The sequence below is a fragment of the Oncorhynchus mykiss genome, chromosome 5 (genome assembly GCF_013265735.2).
Source record: "Oncorhynchus mykiss isolate Arlee chromosome 5, USDA_OmykA_1.1, whole genome shotgun sequence".
In the NCBI taxonomy this organism is placed as follows: Eukaryota; Metazoa; Chordata; class Actinopteri; order Salmoniformes; family Salmonidae; genus Oncorhynchus; species Oncorhynchus mykiss.
This window is the reverse complement of record NC_048569.1, coordinates 91,823,297-91,849,161: the sequence shown is the minus strand read 5'-3', so window position 1 is coordinate 91,849,161 and position 25,865 is coordinate 91,823,297. Positions and strand designations below refer to the sequence as shown.

The window sequence follows — 25,865 nt, the reverse complement described above, 5'->3', positions numbered from 1 at the left end:
TCATATTTGGACTACAATAACCTCAATTCCCCGCTGCCGGAATTCCTGATTGACATTCTTCCGGTCAGGAAGATGGCCGTACACAACAAATAGTTTGCGAAATATGAACTATATTTCATTCGTTTTCTTCGTTTTATAGAAGTCTAACCTAGGTATTTCCTGGAAAAAAAATGTAAGTTGGCGTTTTAAATCTAACTATGTTTACGCATATCTATGCTTTAGTTTCGATGCTGAGATTGCTAACGTTAGCTAGCCAGCCAGCTGCCTGAGCCGGTGTCTTGTTTGTGTTAATTTACATTGCTAGTTCCAGTATTTAGCTAGCTGGTTTGCTAGCTATGGATTCATCTTGATTCATCCCCTGTATGTGTTCAATATGCAGCCTCTCGCGCTGTTTTTGATATTAGGCTCACATTTTGCCCTGTCCGGGGAAGTGAAAAGTGAACTATTTGTGAAAAGTGAACTATGTGATTAACTGTTGCTGTCGAGAGGCTGGCTGCTGCCTCACTGACTGCCTGCTCCTGGTATCTTTTTATTTCATTTTCTGGATGGATTAATTTGGCCCCCTGACAGCCGAGAGGATTTCTGAGAAAGGGTTGTGGACGTCTAGACTAGAGGATGCGCCCTGGTTCCCGAAACTCGCACTAGGGATACAGGCCAAATATATCACCTCTCCCCCCCAGCACCAAATCCAGTAGCAGGCCAGCCAATGCATCACACGGATTGATGTCTAAACAGGTTCCTTGGGACGTCACCCCATTGAAGTTTAAAACGACATTTAAAACGATTAGAGTAGGGGTTAGGCTTTAGGGACGTCTCAAGGATCCCTTAGAGCACTAATCCACTCGGCTGCATCGCACGTGTCATTCATTGTGTCCATATTTTAAGCTCATCTGTTTCCATCAAATAACCTTTAAAATAAACGAATAACTGAAATATATATCCCCGCAGCAACCAGTATCCATGGAGACCCCACAGCCCGGCCCAGCAGACGGAGAGGAGCGATCAGTGGAGCTGCGGCCCAGAACACGCTCAAACCCGGAGGGTGCAGAGGACAGGCGCAGTAGCACTGGTAGCCTAGGCAACAGCAACCCCAGCACCCCGCAGCCCGCAGTGGGAAGCCGAGTGGAGGGAGAGGGGGAGGCCTCGACCAGCGACAGTCCTCCTAGCTCCACCACCACCACAGTCTCTGCCACCACAGCCCAGACCGTAGCCCCTATAGTGGCAGCTACGGTCAATGCCATAGTAGGCCTGCCCACCCCCACGCCAGTGGCCAAGGACAGGCCCAAACCCACCCAGGCTCCTCCCCCTCTGACGCCCCCCATCCCTCCCACAGCAGAGTTCCAGCTACGAGCACCCCGCGTCAACTGTCCAGAGAAAGTGGTGCGTGATCCTGTATTGTTGATGACTAAAAACGGAATGAAATCAAAGGGATGTCATTGCGAGAGATATTGGGCTAATGAAGTTCACTCCTGGGATTTAGGCTAGATGAAAGGACATGCGAAGGGATGTCATTGTGAGAGATATTGGGCTGATGAAGTTCACTCCTGGGATGTAGGCTAGATGAAAGGACGTGCGAAGGGATGTCATTGTGAGAGATATTGGGCTGATGAAGTTCACTCCTGGGATTTAGGCTAGATGTAAGGACGTGCGAAGGGATGTCATTGCGAGAGATATTGGGCTAATGAAGTTCACTCCTGGGATTTAGGCTAGATGAAAGGACGTGCGAAGGGATGTCATTGCGAGAGATATTGGGCTGATGAAGTTCACTCCTGGGATTTAGGCTAGATGAAAGGACGTGCGAAGGGACGTCATTGTGAGAGATATTGGGCTAATGAAGTTCACTCCTGGGATTTAGGCTAGATGAAAGGACGTGCGAAGGGATGTCATTGTGAGAGATATTGGGCTAATGAAGTTCACTCCTGGGATTTAGGCTAGATGTAAGGACATGCGAAGGGATGTCATTGTGAGAGATATTGGGCTAATGAAGTTCACTCCTGGGATTTAGGCTAGATGAAAGGACGTGCGAAGGGATGTCATTGTGAGAGATATTGGGCTGATGAAGTTCACTCCTGGGATTTAGGCTTGATGAAAGGACGTGCGAAGGGATGTCATTGTGAGAGATATTGGGCTAATGAAGTTCACTCCTGGGATTTAGGCTAGATGTAAGGACGTGCAAAGGGATGTCATTGTGAGAGATATTGGGCTAATGAAGTTCACTCCTGGGATTTAGGCTAGATGAAAGGACGTGCGAAGGGATGTCATTGTGAGAGATATTGGGCTGATGAAGTTCACTCCTGGGATTTAGGCTAGATGAAAGGACGTGCGAAGGGATGTCATTGTGAGAGATATTGGGCTGATGAAGTTCACTCCTGGGATTTAGGCTAGATGAAAGGACGTGCGAAGGGATGTCATTGTGAGAGATATTGGGCTAATGAAGTTCACTCCTGGGATTTAGGCTAGATGAAAGGACGTGCGAAGGGATGTCATTGTGAGAGATATTGGGCTGATGAAGTTCACTCCTGGGATTTAGGCTAGATGAAAGGACGTGCGAAGGGATGTCATTGCGAGAGATATTGGGCTGATGAAGTTCACTCCTGGGATTTAGGCTAGATGAAAGGACGTGCGAAGGGATGTCATTGTGAGAGATATTGGGCTGATGAAGTTCACTCCTGGGATTTAGGCTAGATGAAAGGACGTGCGAAGGGATGTCATTGTGAGAGATATTGGGCTAATGAAGTTCACTCCCGGGATTTAGGCTAGATGAAAGGACGTGCGAAGGGATGTCATTGTGAGAGATATTGGGCTGATGAAGTTCACTCCTGGGATTTAGGCTAGATGTAAGGGCGTGCAAAGGGATGTCATTGTGAGAGATATTGGGCTAATGAAGTTCACTCCTGGGATTTAGGCTAGATGTAAGGACGTGCGAAGGGATGGGCTCAGACCGTGTTGTTCTAAGATTGTAATCCTATATGTTTTATGACAGATCATCTGTTTGGATCTCTCTGAAGAGATGTCATCACAAAAACTGGAGTCCTTCAATGGGTGAGTTCTACTTCTGGTCTTGTTGGCATATTTTTTATTTAACCTTTATTTAACTAGGCAAGTCAGTTAAGAACAAATTCTTATTTACAATGACGGCCTAGGAACAGTGGGTTAACTACCTTGTTCAGGGGCAGAACGACAGATTTGTACCTTGTCAGCTCGGGGATTCGATCAAGCAACTTGTCAGGTTACTAGTCCAACACTTTGACTACTAGGCTGCCCGCCGTCCCATATCTTTTATCTGCTTGACGACACGTGAAATGGCCACTCTCTGACTATGTCCAAAGTTCTGAATCCTTTCCCCTCTCCCTTCAGATCCAAGACCAACGCTCTCAATATTTCCCAGAAGATGATTGAGATGTTTGTGAGAACAAAACACAAGATTGACAAGCGCCATGAGTTTGCCCTGGTGGTTGTTAATGATGATGCCTTGTGGGTGAGTGTTGTTGGTCCATTCACTTTAAGTAAATGTATTTTTCCTGAAGGCCACAACCAAACTGTTATTATTATGCTCAGTTATCACATGGTACTGTATTTGTAATTTGAGTCTAATTCTATTCCATAATTTCCGTATGCATGTGTGTGTTGCTCTCTCTCTCTTAGCTGTCAGGTTTCACCTCTGACCCCAGGGAGCTGTGCAGCTGTCTCTATGACCTGGACACCAACGTGTGTGAAACCTTCAGTATCCTTCCTTTGTCACAACAACAACAAGCCATTCAGCCTGTAGTGTAGTCTAGTGTGGTATTGTATTACTGTTGGGGCTAAACATCCTGGAAGTTGTCTCCTTAATATCCTTCACCAGATCTAGAGGATCTTCTTAGTGTTATGTAAGTTACATCACTTCCTCCTTTAATCACTTCTCTCCTTTTCCCTTCTGCTGTGGTTCTAACGGTTGTCCTGTATCGTCTGCTGTGGTCGTAACTGCTGTCCTGTACCCTCTGCTGTGGTTGTAACTGCTGTCCTGTATCCTCTGCTGTGGTCGTAACTGCTGTCCTGTATCCTCTGCTGTGGTCGTAACTGCTGTCCTGTATCCTCTGCTGTGGCTGTAACTGCTGTCCTGTACCCTCTGCTGTGGTTGTAACTGCTGTCCTGTACCCTCTGCTGTGGTTGTAACTGCTGTCCTGTATCCTCTGCTGTGGTCGTAACTGCTGTCCTGTATCCTCTGCTGTGGTCGTAACTCTTGTCCTGTATCCTCTGCTGTGGCTGTAACTGCTGTCCTGTATCCTCTGCTGTTGTCGTAACTGCTGTCCTGTATCCTCTGCTGTCCTTGTAGCCGTCAGAAGATAGATCTTCCTCTCATGGACAACATCCAGACCATCCCCCCTCCGTTTGTAGTCAGGACTCTCCTCATCTACAGTAGACACGCTGGACAGCTGCAGTTCAGCCCCTCAGACGCTGTCAATGTAAGGGACAATACTGGACCACCACTGTAACAACCTACTACTGTCTACTGTTAACTCTACTACTATACCACCACTATCAACCTACTACTGTTAACTCTACTACTATACCAACACTATCAACCTACTACTGTCTACTGTTAACTCTACTACTATACCACCACTATCAACCTACTACTGTCTACTGTTAACTCTACTACTATACCACCACTATCAACCTACTACTGTTAACTCTACTACTATACCAACACTATCAACCTACTACTGTCTACTGTTAACTCTACTACTATACCACCACAATCAACCTACTACTGTTAACTCTACTACTATACCACCACTATCAACCTACTACTGTCTACTGTTAACTCTACTACTATACCACCACTATCAACCTACTACTGTTAACTCTACTACTATACCACCACTATCAACCTACTACTGTCTACTGTTAACTCTACTACTATACCACCACAATCAACCTACTACTGTTAACTCTACTACTATACCAACACTATCAACCTACTACTGTCTACTGTTAACCCTACTACTATACCAACACTATCAACCTACTACTGTTAACTCTACTACTATACCACCACTATCAACCTACTACTGTCTACTGTTAACTCTACTACTATACCACCACTATCAACCTACTACTGTTAACTCCACTACTATACCACCACTATCAACCTACTACTGTTAACTCTACTACTATACCAACACTATCAACCTACTACTGTCTACTGTTAACCCTACTATTATACCAACACTATCAACCTACTACTGTTAACTCTACTACTATACCACCACTATCAACCTACTACTGTTAACTCGACTACTATACCAACACTATCAACCTACTACTGTCTACTGTTAACTCTACTACTATACCAACACTATCAACCTACTACTGTCTACTGTTAACTCTACTACTATACCAACACTATCAACCTACTACTGTTAACTCTACTACTATACCAACACTATCAACCTACTACTGTCTACTGTTAACTCTACTACTATACCAACACTATCAACCTACTACTGTCTACTGTTAACTCTACTACTATACCACCACTATCAACCTACTACTGTTAACTCTACTACTATACCACCACTATCAACCTACTACTGTCTACTGTTAACTCTACTACTATACCAACACTATCAACCTACTACTGTCTACTGTTAACTCTACTACTATACCACCACTATCAACCTACTACTGTTAACTCTACTACTATACCACCACTATCAACCTACTACTGTCTACTGTTAACTCTACTACTATACCAACACTATCAACCTACTACTGTCTACTGTTAACTCTACTACTATACTAAATATCAACCTACTACTGTCTACTGTTAACTCTACTACTATACCAACACTATCAACCTACTACTGTCTACTGTTAACTCTACTACTATACCAACACTATCAACCTACTACTGTTAACTCTACTACTATACCAACACTATCAACCTACTACTGTCTACTGTTAACTCTACTACTATACCACCACTATCAACCTACTACTGTTAACTCTACTACTATACCACCACTATCAACCTACTACTGTTAACTCTACTACTATACCAACACTATCAACCTACTACTGTTAACTCTACTACTATACCACCACTATCAACCTACTACTGTTAACTCTACTACTATACCACCACTATCAACCTACTACTGTTAACTCTACTACTATACCAACACTATCAACCTACTACTGTCTACTGTTAACTCTACTACTATACCACCACTATCAACCTACTACTGTTAACTCTACTACTATACCACCACTATCAACCTACTACTGTTAACTCGACTACTATACCAACACTATCAACCTACTACTGTCTACTGTTAACTCTACTACTATACCACCACTATCAACCTACTACTGTTAACTCCACTACTATACCACCACTATCAACCTACTACTGTTAACTCTACTACTATACCAACACTATCAACCTACTACTGTCTACTGTTAACTCTACTACTATACCAACACTATCAACCTACTACTGTCTACTGTTAACTCTACTACTATACCAACACTATCAACCTACTACTGTCTACTGTTAACTCTACTACTATACCAACACTATCAACCTACTACTGTCTACTGTTAACTCTACTACTATACCAACACTATCAACCTACTACTGTTAACTCTACTACTATACCAACACTATCAACCTACTACTGTCTACTGTTAACTCTACTACTATACCAACACTATCAACCTACTACTGTTAACTCTACTACTATACCACCACTATCAACCTACTACTGTCTACTGTTAACTCTACTACTATACCACCACTATCAACCTACTACTGTCTACTGTTAACTCTACTACTATACCAACACTATCAACCTACTACTGTCTACTGTTAACTCTACTACTATACCACCACTATCAACCTACTACTGTTAACTCTACTACTATACCAAATATCAACCTACTACTGTTAACTCTACTACTATACCAACACTATCAACCTACTACTGTCTACTGTTAACTCTACTACTATACCAACTATCAACCTACTACTGTCTACTGTTAACTCTACTACTATACCAACACTATCAACCTACTACTGTTAACTCTACTACTATACCAAATATCAACCTACTACTGTTAACTCTACTACTATACCAACACTATCAACCTACTACTGTCTACTGTTAACTCTACTACTATACCACCACTATCAACCTACTACTGTCTACTGTTAACTCTACTACTATACCACCACTATCAACCTACTACTGTTAACTCTACTACTATACCAACACTATCAACCTACTACTGTCTACTGTTAACTCTACTACTATACCACCACAATCAACCTACTACTGTTAACTCTACTACTATACCACCACTATCAACCTACTACTGTCTACTGTTAACTCTACTACTATACCACCACTATCAACCTACTACTGTTAACTCTACTACTATACCACCACTATCAACCTACTACTGTCTACTGTTAACTCTACTACTATACCACCACAATCAACCTACTACTGTTAACTCTACTACTATACCAACACTATCAACCTACTACTGTCTACTGTTAACCCTACTACTATACCAACACTATCAACCTACTACTGTTAACTCTACTACTATACCACCACTATCAACCTACTACTGTCTACTGTTAACTCTACTACTATACCACCACTATCAACCTACTACTGTTAACTCCACTACTATACCACCACTATCAACCTACTACTGTTAACTCTACTACTATACCAACACTATCAACCTACTACTGTCTACTGTTAACCCTACTATTATACCAACACTATCAACCTACTACTGTTAACTCTACTACTATACCACCACTATCAACCTACTACTGTTAACTCGACTACTATACCAACACTATCAACCTACTACTGTCTACTGTTAACTCTACTACTATACCAACACTATCAACCTACTACTGTCTACTGTTAACTCTACTACTATACCAACACTATCAACCTACTACTGTTAACTCTACTACTATACCAACACTATCAACCTACTACTGTCTACTGTTAACTCTACTACTATACCAACACTATCAACCTACTACTGTCTACTGTTAACTCTACTACTATACCACCACTATCAACCTACTACTGTTAACTCTACTACTATACCACCACTATCAACCTACTACTGTCTACTGTTAACTCTACTACTATACCAACACTATCAACCTACTACTGTCTACTGTTAACTCTACTACTATACCACCACTATCAACCTACTACTGTTAACTCTACTACTATACCACCACTATCAACCTACTACTGTCTACTGTTAACTCTACTACTATACCAACACTATCAACCTACTACTGTCTACTGTTAACTCTACTACTATACCAAATATCAACCTACTACTGTCTACTGTTAACTCTACTACTATACCAACACTATCAACCTACTACTGTCTACTGTTAACTCTACTACTATACCAACACTATCAACCTACTACTGTTAACTCTACTACTATACCAACACTATCAACCTACTACTGTCTACTGTTAACTCTACTACTATACCACCACTATCAACCTACTACTGTTAACTCTACTACTATACCACCACTATCAACCTACTACTGTTAACTCTACTACTATACCAACACTATCAACCTACTACTGTTAACTCTACTACTATACCACCACTATCAACCTACTACTGTTAACTCTACTACTATACCACCACTATCAACCTACTACTGTTAACTCTACTACTATACCAACACTATCAACCTACTACTGTCTACTGTTAACTCTACTACTATACCACCACTATCAACCTACTACTGTTAACTCTACTACTATACCACCACTATCAACCTACTACTGTTAACTCGACTACTATACCAACACTATCAACCTACTACTGTCTACTGTTAACTCTACTACTATACCACCACTATCAACCTACTACTGTTAACTCCACTACTATACCACCACTATCAACCTACTACTGTTAACTCTACTACTATACCAACACTATCAACCTACTACTGTCTACTGTTAACTCTACTACTATACCAACACTATCAACCTACTACTGTCTACTGTTAACTCTACTACTATACCAACACTATCAACCTACTACTGTCTACTGTTAACTCTACTACTATACCAACACTATCAACCTACTACTGTCTACTGTTAACTCTACTACTATACCAACACTATCAACCTACTACTGTTAACTCTACTACTATACCAACACTATCAACCTACTACTGTCTACTGTTAACTCTACTACTATACCAACACTATCAACCTACTACTGTTAACTCTACTACTATACCACCACTATCAACCTACTACTGTCTACTGTTAACTCTACTACTATACCACCACTATCAACCTACTACTGTCTACTGTTAACTCTACTACTATACCAACACTATCAACCTACTACTGTCTACTGTTAACTCTACTACTATACCACCACTATCAACCTACTACTGTTAACTCTACTACTATACCAAATATCAACCTACTACTGTTAACTCTACTACTATACCAACACTATCAACCTACTACTGTCTACTGTTAACTCTACTACTGTCTACTGTTAACTCTACTACTATACCAACACTATCAACCTACTACTGTTAACTCTACTACTATACCAACTATCAACCTACTACTGTCTACTGTTAACTCTACTACTATACCAACACTATCAACCTACTACTGTCTACTGTTAACTCTACTACTATACCAACTATCAACCTACTACTGTCTACTGTTAACTCTACTACTATACCAACACTATCAACCTACTACTGTTAACTCTACTACTATACCACCACTATCAACCTACTACTGTCTACTGTTAACTCTACTACTATACCACCACTATCAACCTACTACTGTTAACTCTACTACTTACTACTGTCTACTGTTAACTCTACTACTATACCACCACTATCAACCTACTACTGTTAACTCTACTACTATACCAGCACTATCAACCTACTACTGTTAACTCTACTACTATACAAACACTATCAACCTACTACTGTCTACTGTTAACTCTACTACTATACCAACACTATCAACCTACTACTGTCTACTGTTAACTCTACTACTATACCACCACTATCAACCTACTACTGTCTACTGTTAACTCCACTACTATACCAACACTATCAACCTACTACTGTTAACTCTACTACTATACCACCACTATCAACCTACTACTGTCTACTGTTAACTCTACTACTATACCAACACTATCAACCTACTACTGTCTACTGTTAACTCTACTACTATACCACCACTATCAACCTACTACTGTTAACTCTACTACTATACCAACACTATCAACCTACTACTGTTAACTCTACTACTATACCACCACTATCAACCTACTACTGTCTACTGTTAACTCTACTACTATACCAACACTATCAACCTACTACTGTTAACTCTACTACTATACCACCACTATCAACCTACTACTGTCTACTGTTAACTCTACTACTATACCAACACTATCAACCTACTACTGTTAACTCTACTACTATACCAACACTATCAACCTACTACTGTTAACTCTACTACTATACCAACACTATCAACCTACTACTGTTAACTGTTAACTCTACTACTATACCACCACTATCAACCTACTACTGTCTACTGTTAACTCTACTACTATACCAACACTATCAACCTACTACTGTCTACTGTTAACTCTACTACTATACCAACACTATCAACCTACTACTGTCTACTGTTAACTCTACTACTATACCAACACTATCAACCTACTACTGTTAACTCTACTACTATACCAAATATCAACCTACTACTGTTAACTCTACTACTATACCAACTATCAACCTACTACTGTCTACTGTTAACTCTACTACTATACCAACACTATCAACCTACTACTGTCTACTGTTAACTCTACTACTATACCAACACTATCAACCTACTACTGTTAACTCCACTACTATACCACCACTATCAACCTACTACTGTTAACTCTACTACTATACCACCACTATCAACCTACTACTGTCTACTGTTAACTCTACTACTATACCACCACTATCAACCTACTACTGTCTACTGTTAACTCTACTACTATACCACCACTATCAACCTACTACTGTTAACTCTACTACTATACCAACACTATCAACCTACTACTGTTAACTCTACTACTATACCACCACTATCAACCTACTACTGTCTACTGTTAACTCTACTACTATACCACCACTATCAACCTACTACTGTTAACTCTACTACTATACCACCACTATCAACCTACTACTGTCTACTGTTAACTCTACTACTATACCACCACTATCAACCTACTACTGTTAACTCTACTACTATACCACCACTATCAACCTACTACTGTCTACTGTTAACTCTACTACTATACCAACACTATCAACCTACTACTGTTAACTCTACTACTATACCAAATATCAACCTACTACTGTCTACTGTTAACTCTACTACTATACCAACACTATCAACCTACTACTGTTAACTCTACTACTATACCACCACTGTGTCCATCACCTTATCAGACGTCTACTGCTCTGACTTCACTGAATACTATTTTGTACAGCTGTGTATCACGTGTCTTATATCTGTGGTGAGACCTAGCTCTTTCAGTGTTTGTGGTATTATTTGAACAGATACACTAACTATCCTTGTCTCATCCTGCAGAGCATGCTGCTGTCTCCCTACTTCTTCTTTGATGTGGTTTACCTTCACAACGGGGCTGAGGAGCAGGGGGATGAGGCCAGCTGGAGGGTGAGTGGTCGAGGAGATGGGAGGGATTCAAGGAGAACAACGGCACAAACATTCATCCAAGCTCTGAAATGTTACTATGTGAGATTGTGAAGCCTGCTGAAAAAACACAATTCCATCTTTTAGTGGCACCTTACAGCTCATGTACACTACATGACCAAAAGTAAATGGACACCCTCCCTCACAATAGTGTTTACGGCCACAAATACACTACATGACCAAAAGTAAATGGACACCTGCTCGTTGAACATCTTATTCCAAAATCATGGGCATTAATATGGAGTTGGTCCCCATTTGCTGCTGTAACAGCCTCCACTCTTCTGGGAAGGCTTTCCACTAGATGTTGGAACATTGCTGTGGGGACTTGCTTCCATTCATCCACAAGAGCATTAGTGAGGTTGGGCACTGATGTTGGAGCAATTAGGTCTGGCTCGCAGTCGGCGTTCCAATTCATCCCAAAGGTGTTCGATGGGGTTGAGGTCAGGGCTCTGTGCAGGCCAGTCAAGTTCTTCCACATAGATATCAACAAACCTTTTATGTATGGATCTCGCTTTGTGCACGGGGGCATTGTCATGCTAAAACAGGAAAGGGCCTTCCCCAAACTGTTGCCACAATGTTGGAAGCACAGAATCATCTAGAATGTCATTGTATGATGTAGCGTTAAGATTTCCCTTCACTGGACCAAAGGGACCTAATCCGAACCATGTAAAACAGCCCCAGACATTATTAATCCTCCACCAAACTTTACAGTTGGCAGTGCTATGCATTCGGGCAGGTAGGTTTCTCCTGGCATCCACCAAACCCAGATTTGTCTGTTGGACTGCCAGATGTTGAAGCGTGATTCATCAAACCAAATGTTATTAGTCGCTTGGGCCGAACACAACAGGTGTAGTAGACCTTACAGTAAAATGCTGAATACAACAGGTGTAGTAGACCTTACAGTAAAATGCTGAATACAACAGGTGTAGTAGACCTTACAGTAAAATGCTGAATAGAACAGCTGTAGGTAGACCTTACAGTGAAATGCTGAATACAACAGGTGTAGTAGACCTTACAGTGAAATGCTGGATACAACAGGTGTAGTAGACCTTACAGTAAAATGCTGAATACAACAGGTGTAGTAGACCTTATAGTAAAATGCTGAATACAACAGGTGTAGTAGACCTTACAGTGAAATGCTGAATACAACAGGTGTAGTAGACCTTACAGTGAAATGCTGAATACATCAGGTGTAGTAGACCTTACAGTGAAATGCCGAATACAACAGGTGTAGTAGACCTTACAGTGAAATCCTGAATACAACAGGTGTAGTAGACCTTACAGTGAAATGCTGAATACAACAGGTGTAGTAGACCTTACAGTGAAATGCTGAATACAACAGGTGTAGTAGACCTTACAGTGAAATGCTGAATACAACAGGTGTAGTAGACCTTACAGTAAAATGCTGAATACAACAGGTGTAGGTAGACCTTACAGTAAAATGCTGAATACAACAGGTGTAGTAGACCTTACAGTGAAATCCTGAATACAACAGGTGTAGTAGACCTTACAGTAAAATGCTTAATTACGTGCTCCTAACCAACAATGCAGTTTCAAATAAATAAAAAGGTAATTGAGGTATATGTACATGTAGGTAGAGTTATTTAAAGTGACTATGCATAGATGATAATAACAGAGAGTAGCAGTGGTGTTAAAAAGGGGGGGGGGGGTGCAAATTGTTTGGGTAGCCATTTGATGAGATGCTCAGGAGTCTTATGGCTTGAGGGTTTAGAAGCCTCTTGTACCTAGACTTGGCCCTCCGGTACTGCTTGCTGTGCGGTAGCAGAGTGAACAGTCTATGACTGGGGTGGCTGGGGTCTTTAACAATTTTTAGGGCCTTCCTTTGACACCGCCTGGTGTAGAGGTCCTGGATGGCAGGAAGTTTTGCCCCAGTGATGTACTGGGCCGTACGCACTACCCTCTGTAGTGCCTTGCGGTCGGAGGCCAAGCAGTTGCCATACCAGGCAGTGATGCAATCAGTGATGCTCTCGATGGTGCAGTTGTAGAACCTTTTGAGGATCTGAGGACCCATGCAAAATCTTTTCAGTTTCCTGAGGGGGGATAGGTTTTGTCGTGCCCTCTTCACGACTGTCTTGATGTGCTTGGACCATGTTAGGTTGTTGGTGATGTGGACACCAAGGAACTTGAAGCTCTCAACCTGCTCCACTACAGTATCGTCGATGAGAATGGGAGCGTGCTCGGTCCTCTTTTTCCTGTAGTCCACAATCATCTCCTTTGTCTTGATCACAATGAGGGATTCATCATTCCAGAGAACGTGTTTCCACTGTTCCAGAGTCCAATGGCGGCAAGCTTCACACCACTAGTCGACGCGTGGCATTGTGCATGGTGATCTTAGGGTTGTGTGCGGCTGCTCAGCCATGGAAACCCATTTCATTAAGCTCCCGACGAACAGTTCTTGTGCTGACATTCCTTCCAGGGGCAGTTTGGAACTTGGCAGTGAGTGTTGCAACCGAGGACAGACGGTTTTTCAGCACTCGGCGGTTCTGTTCTCTGAGCTTGTGTGGCCTACCACTTTGCGGCTGAGCCGTTGTTGCTCCTAGACGTTTCCACTTCACAATAACAGCACTTAGAGTTGACCGGGGCAGTTAAAGCAGGGCAGAAATCCTATGACGGTGCCATGTTGGAAGTCACTGAGCTTCTCAGTAAGGCCATTCTACTGCCAATGTTTGTCTATGGAGATTGCATGGCTGTGTGCTCGATTTTATACACCTGTCAACAACGGGTGTGGCTGAAATAGCCAAATCCACACATTTTAAGGGGTGTCCACATACTTTTGTATATACAGTGCATTCGGAAAGTATTCAGACCCCTTGACTTTGACTTTACAGCAGTTTTCTGAAATTGATTTAAATGTTTTTTTTCCTCATCAATCTACACACAATACCCCATAATGACATCACAATACCCCATAATGACATCACAATACCCCATAATGACATCACAATACCCCATAATGACATCACAATACCCCATAATGACAAAGCAAAAACATTTTTTTTTTTACATTTTTGCAAATATATAAATAAATAAATAACATTGCTGCACAGCTATTTCCAGGTCCATGTTTGATCCAGTTCTAGTCCGGGCACTGGCTGGGCCACTCATGGAAATTCAGAGAATTGTCCTGAAGCCATTCTTGCTTTGTCTTGGCTGTGTGCTTAGGGTCATGAGCGCTCTGGAGCAGGTTTTCATCAAGGATCTCTCTGTACTTTCATCCTTTTATTTTTCCCTCGATCCCGACTAGTCTCCCAGTCCCTGCCTCTGAAAAACCTCCCCAGAGCATGATGCTGCCACCAACATGCTTCACCGTAGGGATGGTGCCAGGTTTCCTCCAGATGTGACACTTGGCATTCAGACCAAAAAGTTCAATCTTGTTTCTCATGGTCTGAAAGTCCTTTAGGTGCCTTTTGGCAAACTCCAAGTGGGCTGTCGTGCCTTTTACTGAGGAGTGGCTTCCGTCTGGCCACTCTACCATAAAGGCCTGATTGGTGGAGTGCTGCAGAAATGGTTGTCGTTCTGGAAGGTTCTCCCATCTCCACAGAGGAACTCTGGAGCCCTGACCAAGGGCCTTCTCCCCCGATTGCTCAATTTGGCTGGGTGGCCAGCTAAAAGAGTCTTGGTGGTTCCAAACTTCATCCATTTGAGAATGACGGGGGACACTGGGTTTTGTGGGGCCTTCAATGCTGCAGAAATGTTTTGGTACCCTTCCCCCAGATTGTGCCTCAACACAATCACCTGAGCTCAATTTTGAGTCTCATAGCAAAGGGTCTGTATACTTATCTATGTATGTATGTATGTATGTATGTATGTATGTGTGTGTATATATATATATATATATATATATAACGTAAACATTTTATTTATTTTTTTCATCCATTTTAGAATAAGGCTGTAACGTAACAAAATGGAAAAAGTCAAGGGGTCTGAATACTTTCCGAATTCACTTCCTGTTCTATCACTGAAACGTGAAAAACTGTTCCACCTAGAGGAGATATCGTTTCACTTTAACTGTAATTTCTTATCTCTCTGTAGGACATCTACACATCGTTCTGTAACCTGGACTCTAAAGGCACCTGTTACCACTTCGAGGTATCTCTGTGTGGGCCGGCCATCGAGCTCCACAACTGCATGGCCAAGCTGCTGTCCCACCCCCTCCAGAGACCCTTCCAGAGCCATGCCTCCTACAGCCTGATAGAGGGAGATGACCCCCAGGACGTAGAGGCCACCGTCTAACTGGAGGTGCCTGGTAGAGCGACGGACCCCCAGGGGAGGCCAGTGTTTAACTTGGGGGTCTTCAGAGTACCCTGGTCCTGGAGAGTTACAGGGTCTGCAGGCTTTTGCTATTTTGACACTGAATCAAGAGGTGTGTTAGTAGTGCAGGGTTGGAGCAAAAGCCTGCCGAGTCAAGTGTGTTAGTGCCCGGCGCTGGACTAAGCGTTTGCACACGCTGTAGCTCTCCAGAACCAGGCTTGGAGAACACTGCTCTAACTGGACAAAGAGATGGGTTGCTAGGAGATGGGTTGCTAGGAGATAACAATGGGGAAATTAAGAAGCATGTGTGTATGTATTCCATTTTGTTTTAAACCTGATCTGGGGACAGTGTTTTCCCTACAAGTCTTAAAGAGTGAAATCCATGGTGGCACTTCTAGGCCTACACAATAGATGTCACCCATTTCCATGGCTGGCTTGTGGAAAACCTACATTGAAATAACTAAATATAGCTATATACACTGTCAGGAGCAAGGTTGTTGTCATGGGCTGTTTGGGAAAGGTTGTAAACTGATTCGTTTTCTTGTTTTTCCATCCGTACACCCTCTGATGGGTACGTTTGCCTTGTCAGATCGGCTGTCTATATTCCCACTTATGTTGCTTGTCTTGTCAATTGTACTTGCGTTGATCTGTATCTGATGATTAAAAGATAAATGTTCGGTTAAATCTACATGTTGTTTTTGTGTCCCAGACCCAGTATGTCTTTTCACCACTAGGTGGCAGTATATATATATATGTGTCCTTTTAGAAAGTTTAGTCAAGCAATGGTTGACAGCCCCCGTACTCGTGGGGCTACGGTCTCTTTTTAATGTTTCACTGGTAATATACTGCTTTGTAGGGGCATCTATTGAGATTAGAGACCCAGGTATAATTAAATATTTGATTTAAAAAGCGAGGATAAACATCCCTCGAGGACCACAGTCTTTATCTTAGAGTTATGGAGACAAAAGCAGCTTAGACTGTTTTTGTTTCAGAGATGTCAGTCCCTCTGACCTGTATCTCATAACGCTTCAAAAAATATATGTTTTTACAAGCATCTATCTTGAGAGGTTATGGCAAAAACATCAACAGCCTCTCTAAAACGGATTAAAGAACAGAAATAAAATATGTCAGTAGCCACCCGCTCGGCACAACCTGGTTCAATCACTGTCATTTGTCAACGTATTGTGAAGTGGAATCAGGGCCTAAAACTAACTTTTTTTGTATACCAGGCACTGGCAGAGGTAGATTAAAATGTATCTACCAGACACTATAATCTACCAGACACTATAATCTACCAGTCACTATAATCTACCAGTCACTATAATCTACCAGACACTATAATCTACCAGACACTAATCTACCAGACACTATAATCTACCAGACACTATATTCTACCAGTCACTATAATCTACCAGACACTATAATCTACCAGACACTATAATCTACCAGACACTAATCTACCAGACACTAATCTACCAGACACTATAATCTACCAGACACTATAATCTACCAGACACTATAATCTACCAGACACTATAATCTACCAGACACTATAATCTACCAGTCACTATAATCTACCAGACACTATAATCTACCAGACACTATAATCTACCAGACACTATAATCTACCAGTCACTATAATCTACCAGTCACTATAATCTACCAGTCACTATAATCTACCAGACACTATAATCTACCAGACACTATAATCTACCAGACACTAATCTACCAGACACTATAATCTACCAGACACTATAATCTACCAGACACTATAATCTACCAGTCACTATAATCTACCAGACACTATAATCTACCAGACACTATAATCTACCAGTCACTATAATCTACCAGACACTATAATCTACCAGACACTATAATCTACCAGACACTAATCTACCAGACACTATAATCTACCAGTCAAAATATGTTTCCACCATAATTAATTCCAAAAAATAAATGAGCACGCTTAGCAATATTTCTAAAATATGAAATGTATTACTAGTAAGAAGTAATGTGCTATATTGCTCGATTTAATTTAATATTCTGTGACCTGAGTCTTCTAACCAAAATGTCCCATACAAAATGTTTCGGCTGCTGCATTGAGCCAGCGGCATACCACCCTGCATCTCACTGCTGGCTGGCCTCTGAAGGTAAGCAGGGTTAGTCCTGGATGGGAGACCAGATGCTGCTGGAAGTGGTGTTGGATGGCCAACAGGAGGCACTATTTCTTTCCTCTGGTCTAAAACAAATTTCCCAATGCCCCAGGGCAGTACTTTGGGACATTGCCCTGTGTAGGGTGCTGTCTTTCGGATTAGACGTTAAACAGGTGTCCTGACTCTGTGGTCACTAAAGATTGCGTTGCACTTATTGTAAGAGTAGGGGTGTTAACCCCAGTGTCCTGGCTAAATTCCCAAATCTGGCCTTCATACAGTCACCTAATCATCCCCAGGTTACAATTGTCTCATTCATCTCCTCTCCCCTGTAACTATTCCCCAGGTTGTTGCTGTAAATGAGAATGTGTTCTCAGTCAACTTTACCTGGTTAAATAAAACATGTTACCTTGGTAACAGGGCCACTTGGGTCGTCCAGTGAGTCTCACTAGTAGAGGTCTCTTTCTGCTAGCAGTGGAAGCAAACTCAAACATTGAAAAGCAACCTAGCTTGAGAACAAATCTATGTAAATAACCAAGAAACACAAGAACAAAGTCTCACTTTAGTAGACTTTCGAGTATATTAGACCAAGTTTAATGACTGTACGCAATGCTTCTAAAAACAAATCGTTCGGCACTTCACTCACAGTGTTCACAGCAGCCCCCCAGACACAGACATTCTCTTCAATCATCTTGAAATAACATATACTTAAACACTGGAAATCAACCAAAAGTCAAATGCTTTATTATCTATTATTAAATGTTGAAATTAAATGTTGAAAGTGCATGGGCAACAGAGAGAAACACAATTGCGCAGTTTGAGGCCATTTGGCAGAGAGGAGATGGGGGTTGTGAGCAGGTGGGTCTGGGCATGTAGATGTGCATCTGTATGTTGTAGTTGGTATGTTTTATATTGTAAAATATGTTAACAATCGTACAAAAATATATAACAAAACAGAAATTCCAGTAACTTCTGATTAATTAAAAGAAAATCCCATTTCGGAGTAAAACGCAGTGCTATCATGCTAAACAACCCAAATGCCAAATTCCTGATCACATTCCATCCACAAATGAATGAACAATGTGATCCACACATGCAGATGCTATTTCCTGTTCCCCAGGCAGCACGCAGACACAGGGGCAGCTATGATAGAGGAGTTAACAGAACAACAATAAGGAACTGTCCTCCTCTCAGGGATCACAAAATAACAACTATTCCCCACAGTGCTGCACGGGCCACGTCCACATTTGGTGTCTGGGAAAGGTGAGAGAGGTCTGACTGTGAGAAGCCTGGGCTGGTGTCTGGGAGGGGTGAGAGAGGTCTGACTGTGAGAAGCCTGGGCTGGTGTCTGGGAGGGGTGAGAGAGGTCCCTGTGAGAAGCCTGGGCTGGTGTCTGGGAGGGGTGAGAGAGGTCACTGTGAGAAGCCTGGGCTGGTGTCTGGGAGGGGTGAGAGAGGTCTGACTGTGAGAAGCCTGGGCTGGTGTCTGGGAGGGGTGAGAGAGGTCTGACTGTGAGAAGCCTGGGCTGGTGTCTGGGAGGGGTGAGAGAGGTCCCTGTGAGAAGCCTGGGCTGGTGTCTGGGAGGGGTGAGAGAGGTCCCTGTGAGAAGCCTGGGCTGGTGTCTGGGAGGGGTGAGAGAGGTCTGACTGTGAGAAGCCTGGGCTGGTGTCTGGGAGGGGTGAGAGAGGTCTGACTGTGAGAAGCCTGGGCTGGTGTCTGGGAGGGGTGAGAGAGGTCTGACTGTGAGAAGCCTGGGCTGGTGTCTGGGAGGGGTGAGAGAGGTCCCTGTGAGAAGCCTGGGCTGGTGTCTGGGAGGGGTGAGAGAGGTCACTGTGAGAAGCCTGGGCTGGTGTCTGGGAGGGGTGAGAGAGGTCTGACTGTGAGAAGCCTGGGCTGGTGTCTGGGAGGGGTGAGAGAGGTCTGACTGTGAGAAGCCTGGGCTGGTGTCTGGGAGGGGTGAGAGAGGTCTGACTGTGAGAAGCCTGGGCTGGTGTCTGGGAGGGGTGAGAGAGGTCTGACTGTGAGAAGCCTGGGCTGGTGTCTGGGAGGGGTGAGAGAGGTCTGACTGTGAGAAGCCTGGGCTGGTGTCTGGGAGGGGTGAGAGAGGTCTGACTGTGAGAAGCCTGGGCTGGTGTCTGGGAGGGGTGAGAGAGGTCCCTGTGAGAAGCCTGGGCTGGTGTCTGGGAGGGGTGAGAGAGGAAGAATACACAGAGCCTGCTCTGGTGTCTAGGACGCAAAGTATCTCCCAACATGATATCTCAACCTCATTTCTAATATTTATTTTGTAATGCTTTTTATTTTCAAATGAAACGACTGGTATCTCAGCTCCTGTTGGGTTGACATAAAACAATTAGATAGATGTTCACACTAACATACCAAGATAGATGGATCAGTCCTTCAGCCATGCCTCATCTGCAAATATCTCATGACATTACTATATGGATTTGATATGTCTTTGTACATTGTCGTTTTTTATTTCAATATATTTGATATGTTATTCTGTAATGATAGTCTCTGACAGTTGTAGGAGGGCTGTGCAGTCCTAGCAATGTGAAAGTGATGTCAGCCCAGACGTCCCTGCTGACCCGCAGGGCAGGGTGAAGTTATGATAACCTCTGGAGCGGTGCGCTGGCTGGGCCGGGCTACCCAGGGGCCAGGGGAGGGCCAGGAAGGAGTCACAGTGTAGGAAGTGTGCCTCCGCGTTTATAAACATGGTCGTCAGGGTCACCCTTTACATAGATACAGGACTACTGACAAAGAGAATTTGACTCTGGTTCGTTTTAAACATTAGCAACCTAAGAGTTTACTCAGTTTGAGGCTTCAGCACTTTTTGAGAGAGCACCAAGAGAGCTTTTTGAAGGAGGGAAATTCCCCTGAGAAACCAAAGAGACCTCCATTGACTTTTCAATACCCTCTTCTTGACCACATCGACATCCAGCAGCGATGTACAGTGGCAACAGCTACTCACAGGCCAAGTTTGGTCTGGAGGCCAAGGACATCCACAAGGCAAAGGGAAAGAGCTGCGGCTATTACATGAGGGTGGTCTTCTTCTTCTCCTCTCTGATCCAGTCCCTCATCATCGTGAGCCTGGTGCTGTTCCTGGTCTACGGCCAGCCAGAGAAGTCTGCTGAAGAGAGGAGGGTAGTGGAGCTGGAGCAGAGTTTGAACAGGATCAGCGAGAACAACATTAACCTGAGGAAGGATAAAGCTGACCTGGGAGCTGCGCTGGGGGCCAGGAAGGCTGAGAAGACAGCCCTGGAGGGAGAGGTGGCCATGCTAAAGAAAGCAGCGAATGCCTCCGGGGAGCAGATCAGAGCCCTCATACTGAAAGCGGTGAGGAGATGAGACTGTAACATTATGATGTAATATAAATAGATACTAGCTCATGTTTTGTTCATTTTGATTTTGTGAGCTGATGTACAGCACTAGAAGCATTTAGTGTGCAGGAATTATTTTGACATTAGATCTGAGAAATAATTACTATACAGAGACAATTATACATTTATGAATTTCTTTTTTAACTGTTTCTGCTGCAAATTATATCAGTTTTCTCTTGTGAAATTTATTTATGTTTTATCTCAGAGGTTAGATAAAAAGGTTAGATAAAAACAAATGTTTTTACATGACTATAATGCAAGAATATCTGCACACTAACATTTCTCCCAAAAAGTGACAGTTTATTTCAATTAGAGGAGCACAGCTAACATTTATGAAGAATAAACCTGACACTTTCTGTCCTCCACAGAGCCAGTGTGAAACAGACAAGAGGAAAATAGAGATGAGCCGTGCTACCCATGTCCGGGGACCCACCACCCCTTTCATCTTCGCCACTCCTAACAGTACGTTACTACTTCCCCTTTGTCCCTCAGGCTTAGGCAGAGCGTTCTCTTCTAATACTGGGATAGAGACCTGACACAGTGACACAGTACATTGACCCAAACATTTCAATCTAATAACAACAAGTCACAACAATTTCTGCTGTAATATCTTTTCTCCTCAGCTGAGGTAAAAACCCTCCAGTCTCTGAACTCCCAGCAGGCAGCAATAATCAAACTGATCGAAGCCAACTTCACCCAGACCAACCAGTACATCCGCATCGAGAGGGACAATGCCATCAAGGACCGTGACGCCCACAACCTTGAGACCATCTCTTTGCGTAGGGAGAACAACAACCTGAAGGAACACCTGAAACTCTACACCCAGAAGTGTAAAGAGGACTTTGCCAAGTCTCTGGAGGGGATCCAAATGGTGACCAGTAACTTCCTGGTGCGCATCGACAACCTGTTCCCCCACTCCATGACCTTTCACCTGACCTGTGAGAAGCAGACAGAGCAGATGGAGAACATCAGGGCCAGATGCTCCAACCTGTCTAAGGAGGTTGAGGACAAGTTCCAGAGATACCTGGACAACGTGGGGAACAAGGTATGTAGAAGAACCAGACCTGGGTCAAATATTTATGTAACAAACTTTGAAAGTATTGGTATGTTCAATTTAGCATGGAGTTTACAGGTTAGCCAGTGTTCCCAGTCTGTTTCTGCTCTACCCAACTGCCTACAGTATCAATCAATTAATCAATACAAGTATATTTGCATATCGCTTTCTACAAACAAACATCCAGCAACCTGGCTCTGTAGAGCATCTTAATTAAGCCAACACCTAGCGACCTTTTCAAGAGGTTCGGACCTCTTAGTATAACAGTTAAGGTGTTGGCTTGACAGTCTCTGGACCCCTGGTTCAAGTCCCTGTTGGGGATACCCCAAGAATTTGATACAATATGTTATCCTCTTCATCCAGGTGGCAAACATCCAGGCCCTGTCCAGTCGCCTGGAGGTCCAGAACAGCCATCTGACCCTTGACCTCCAGCAGTGTGTCCAAAACCGCAGCGCGATGGCGGCGGAGGGCAGCAGGCTGCTGTTAGAGATCCGGGAGAACCACGACAGGCAGGTAGAGACCCTGCTGAAGGAACAGAACCGGCTGAGGGAGGAGAAGAGCCTGCAGGGAGAGAGACTGATTCTGAGGGAGGCTGAGGTCAAAACACTCAACGGGAATGTCGAGTCACTCACCACCGCTCTAACCAACTGCAACCCTAAGGTAAGAGAATAATAATTGCGCACACTACCAGAACTGTAAATAACTTTAGATAGCAAGCAGATCCAACCAAAGAAGCTTGTTATCAGTGGGGACCCTATGGTATTGAGTGAACTACATTACCAGCCCACTACAACCCTACGTTAACAGTTGAGCAATGTAACCCAAGGAAACACAGCCTTCAATAATGGTTGTCCCGGTGCATAGCTGAGGAGAAAGACTCAGTCAGCATAATAGTGGTGTCGGGAGGGGGGGACACAGGAAGAGACAGACAGCCTAGATAAATGAAGGGATGGACAGACGATAACAACCACACGTCAGGAGGAGGAAGCACAGTTTGACCGATGGTTTGTCGGTAGCTACGGGCTACGGAGGTCTCGTGCCGATTTAGAAATTCACTGTTTCAAGTGTGTGTGTCTGTGTGTATTTTCTATGTATTTTTTGGCTACGTCACAAGTATTATGACGAGTCCATAAAGCTCTGGGGATCAGGAGGATCTGCTGTATAACTCAAATCTGTTTGTGATGTTTTGTCTGTAATGCAGCTCACCGGCCAAAAGCCTCTCGGACTGATGTCAGCCTTGAAGGGGGGGCCATCCATTGCAGCACCAGTGATCAGTAAACCCCACATGGTACATACACACCCCTGACTCTCATAGTCACTGGTGTTACACTCACTGTCAACTGCAGAAATAAGGGTTCAATAAATAACTCATTACCAAAAGATCAGTTTGAGCTGATCTCCTAATGCTAGACGTTAGTGATGATAAACCCAGTTTAGATATTAAAATGGAATCAAATCAGACACCACATCGTAATCATGTTACTGTTTGTTCCTTCAGGCGAGGTGAGGAGAGACGGGTGTGAGGAAGATGCCCCACTCACACAGCTCTACCTAGGCCATGACCGAGTGAGAAAATGAAGGCACTTACTGTTATGGTCCCTGGAGAATTGGGTGCGATGCCTTTCAGTGATCAATGTGTGCTCTTAGACCTTATAATGTCCATGTGTAAATACTACAGACACTATAGGTTGTATCTACTGTCCTACATCATGTACACTGAACAAAAATATAATTGCAACACGTGAAGGTGTTGTTGCCATTTTTCATGAGCTGAAATAAAAGATCTCAGAAATGTTCCATATGTACAAAAAAAACGTATTTCTCTCAAATTGTGCACAAATTTGTTTACATCCCTGTTAGTGAGCATTTCTCATTTGCCAAGATAATCCATCCACCTGACAGGTGTGGCATATCAAGAAGCTGATTAAACATCACGAGTATTACACAGGTGCACCTTGTGCTGCGGACAATAAAAGGCCACTCTAAAATGTGCAGTTTTGTCACACAGCACAATCCCAAGTTTTGAAGGAGCGTGCAGTTTGCATGCTGACTGCAGAAATGTCGACTGGAGCTGTTGCCAGAGAATTGAATGGTAATTTGTCTACCACAAGCCACCTCCAATGTCATTTGATAGAATTCGGCAGTACATCCAACCGGCCTCACAACCGCAGACCACGTGTAACCACGCAAGCCCAGGACATTCACATCCGGCTTCTTCAAGGGACCGTCTGAGGGGGGGTGCTGAGGAGTATTTCTGTCTGTAAAAATCCCTTTTGTGGGGAAAAACTCATTCTGATTGGCTAGGCCTGGCTCCCCAGTGAGTGGACCTGTCTCCCAAATGGGTGGGCCTATGCCCTCCCAGGCCCACCTATGGCTGTGCTCTTGCCCAGTCGTGAAATCCATAGATTAGGGCCTAATGAATATTCCTTCTATGAACTGTAACTCAGTAAAATCGTAGAAATTGTTGCATGTTGCGGTTATATTTTTGTTCAGTATAAAAACTGTATCTACAAATGTACACTGAGTGGACAAAACATTAGGAACACCTGCTCATTCCATGACATGGACTGACCAGGTGAAAGCTATGATTCCTTATTGATGTCACTTGTTAAATCCACTTCAATCACTGTAGATGAAGGGGAGGAGACATGTTACCTTCATCTCAATATCAGGACGGTCTCCTTAATGTTTTGTACACTCAAGTGTATACAGTACATATCGCTTTTAAATGTAATTCATTTAATAATTAATTTAATAGGGTTGTTTTTATCCTTGTAATTCCACTTGTATTTGATTGCTGAGTTTAGGCTGGGAATTCACTGTCTACTGGAATTCACTGTGTACTGGGAAAAGCGTGTGTGTCCTCCTTTAACTTTATACTCAGGTTAAAGAAAAATGTGTACAAATAAAGTTCATGTGATTATATGTAAATAATTGTTCCTAAGACGCAATTCAATGTTTATTAAATGTTTCTGATAGTGTGTCGGTTTTTAGATATTAACATCTTCCTTTGCTAATCTTTTTTTTCTAATTTATGATAGAAAATAAATCTACTAAAGTCATGTTGGATTTGAGAAAATAAAAAAGCTTGAATTTGCAGTTCTTTAAAAAATATTCTTCCTCTTTGAGTGATCTTTGTTATACAAGCGTACTCCTCACCAGCAGTTTAGGAACTGCAGCAGTTTCCACTA

The 25,865-nt window shown here is 42.9% G+C and overlaps 2 protein-coding genes across 2 annotated transcripts; both read left to right on the top strand.

Annotated features, from left to right (window-relative positions):
• The first annotated feature begins 18 nt into the window (after nt 1-18).
• Nucleotides 19-16,781, top strand: babam1 (BRISC and BRCA1 A complex member 1). The gene is made up of 9 exons (XM_036978784.1): nt 19-172; nt 949-1,380; nt 2,984-3,042; nt 3,358-3,478; nt 3,646-3,724; nt 3,845-3,869; nt 4,316-4,445; nt 11,699-11,785; nt 15,875-16,781. Exons 2-9 carry the CDS (start codon nt 961-963, stop codon nt 16,073-16,075), a joined length of 1,122 nt encoding a protein of 373 aa, XP_036834679.1. The 5' UTR covers nt 19-172; nt 949-960; the 3' UTR covers nt 16,076-16,781.
• A 4,308-nt stretch (nt 16,782-21,089) lies between these two features.
• On the top strand, nt 21,090-24,557 carry plvapb (plasmalemma vesicle associated protein b). The gene is made up of 6 exons (XM_021604712.2): nt 21,090-21,576; nt 21,989-22,082; nt 22,244-22,665; nt 23,038-23,334; nt 23,876-23,962; nt 24,173-24,557. Exons 1-6 carry the CDS (start codon nt 21,187-21,189, stop codon nt 24,179-24,181), a joined length of 1,299 nt encoding a protein of 432 aa, XP_021460387.2. The 5' UTR covers nt 21,090-21,186; the 3' UTR covers nt 24,182-24,557.
• Nucleotides 24,558-25,865: the final 1,308 nt, after the last annotated feature.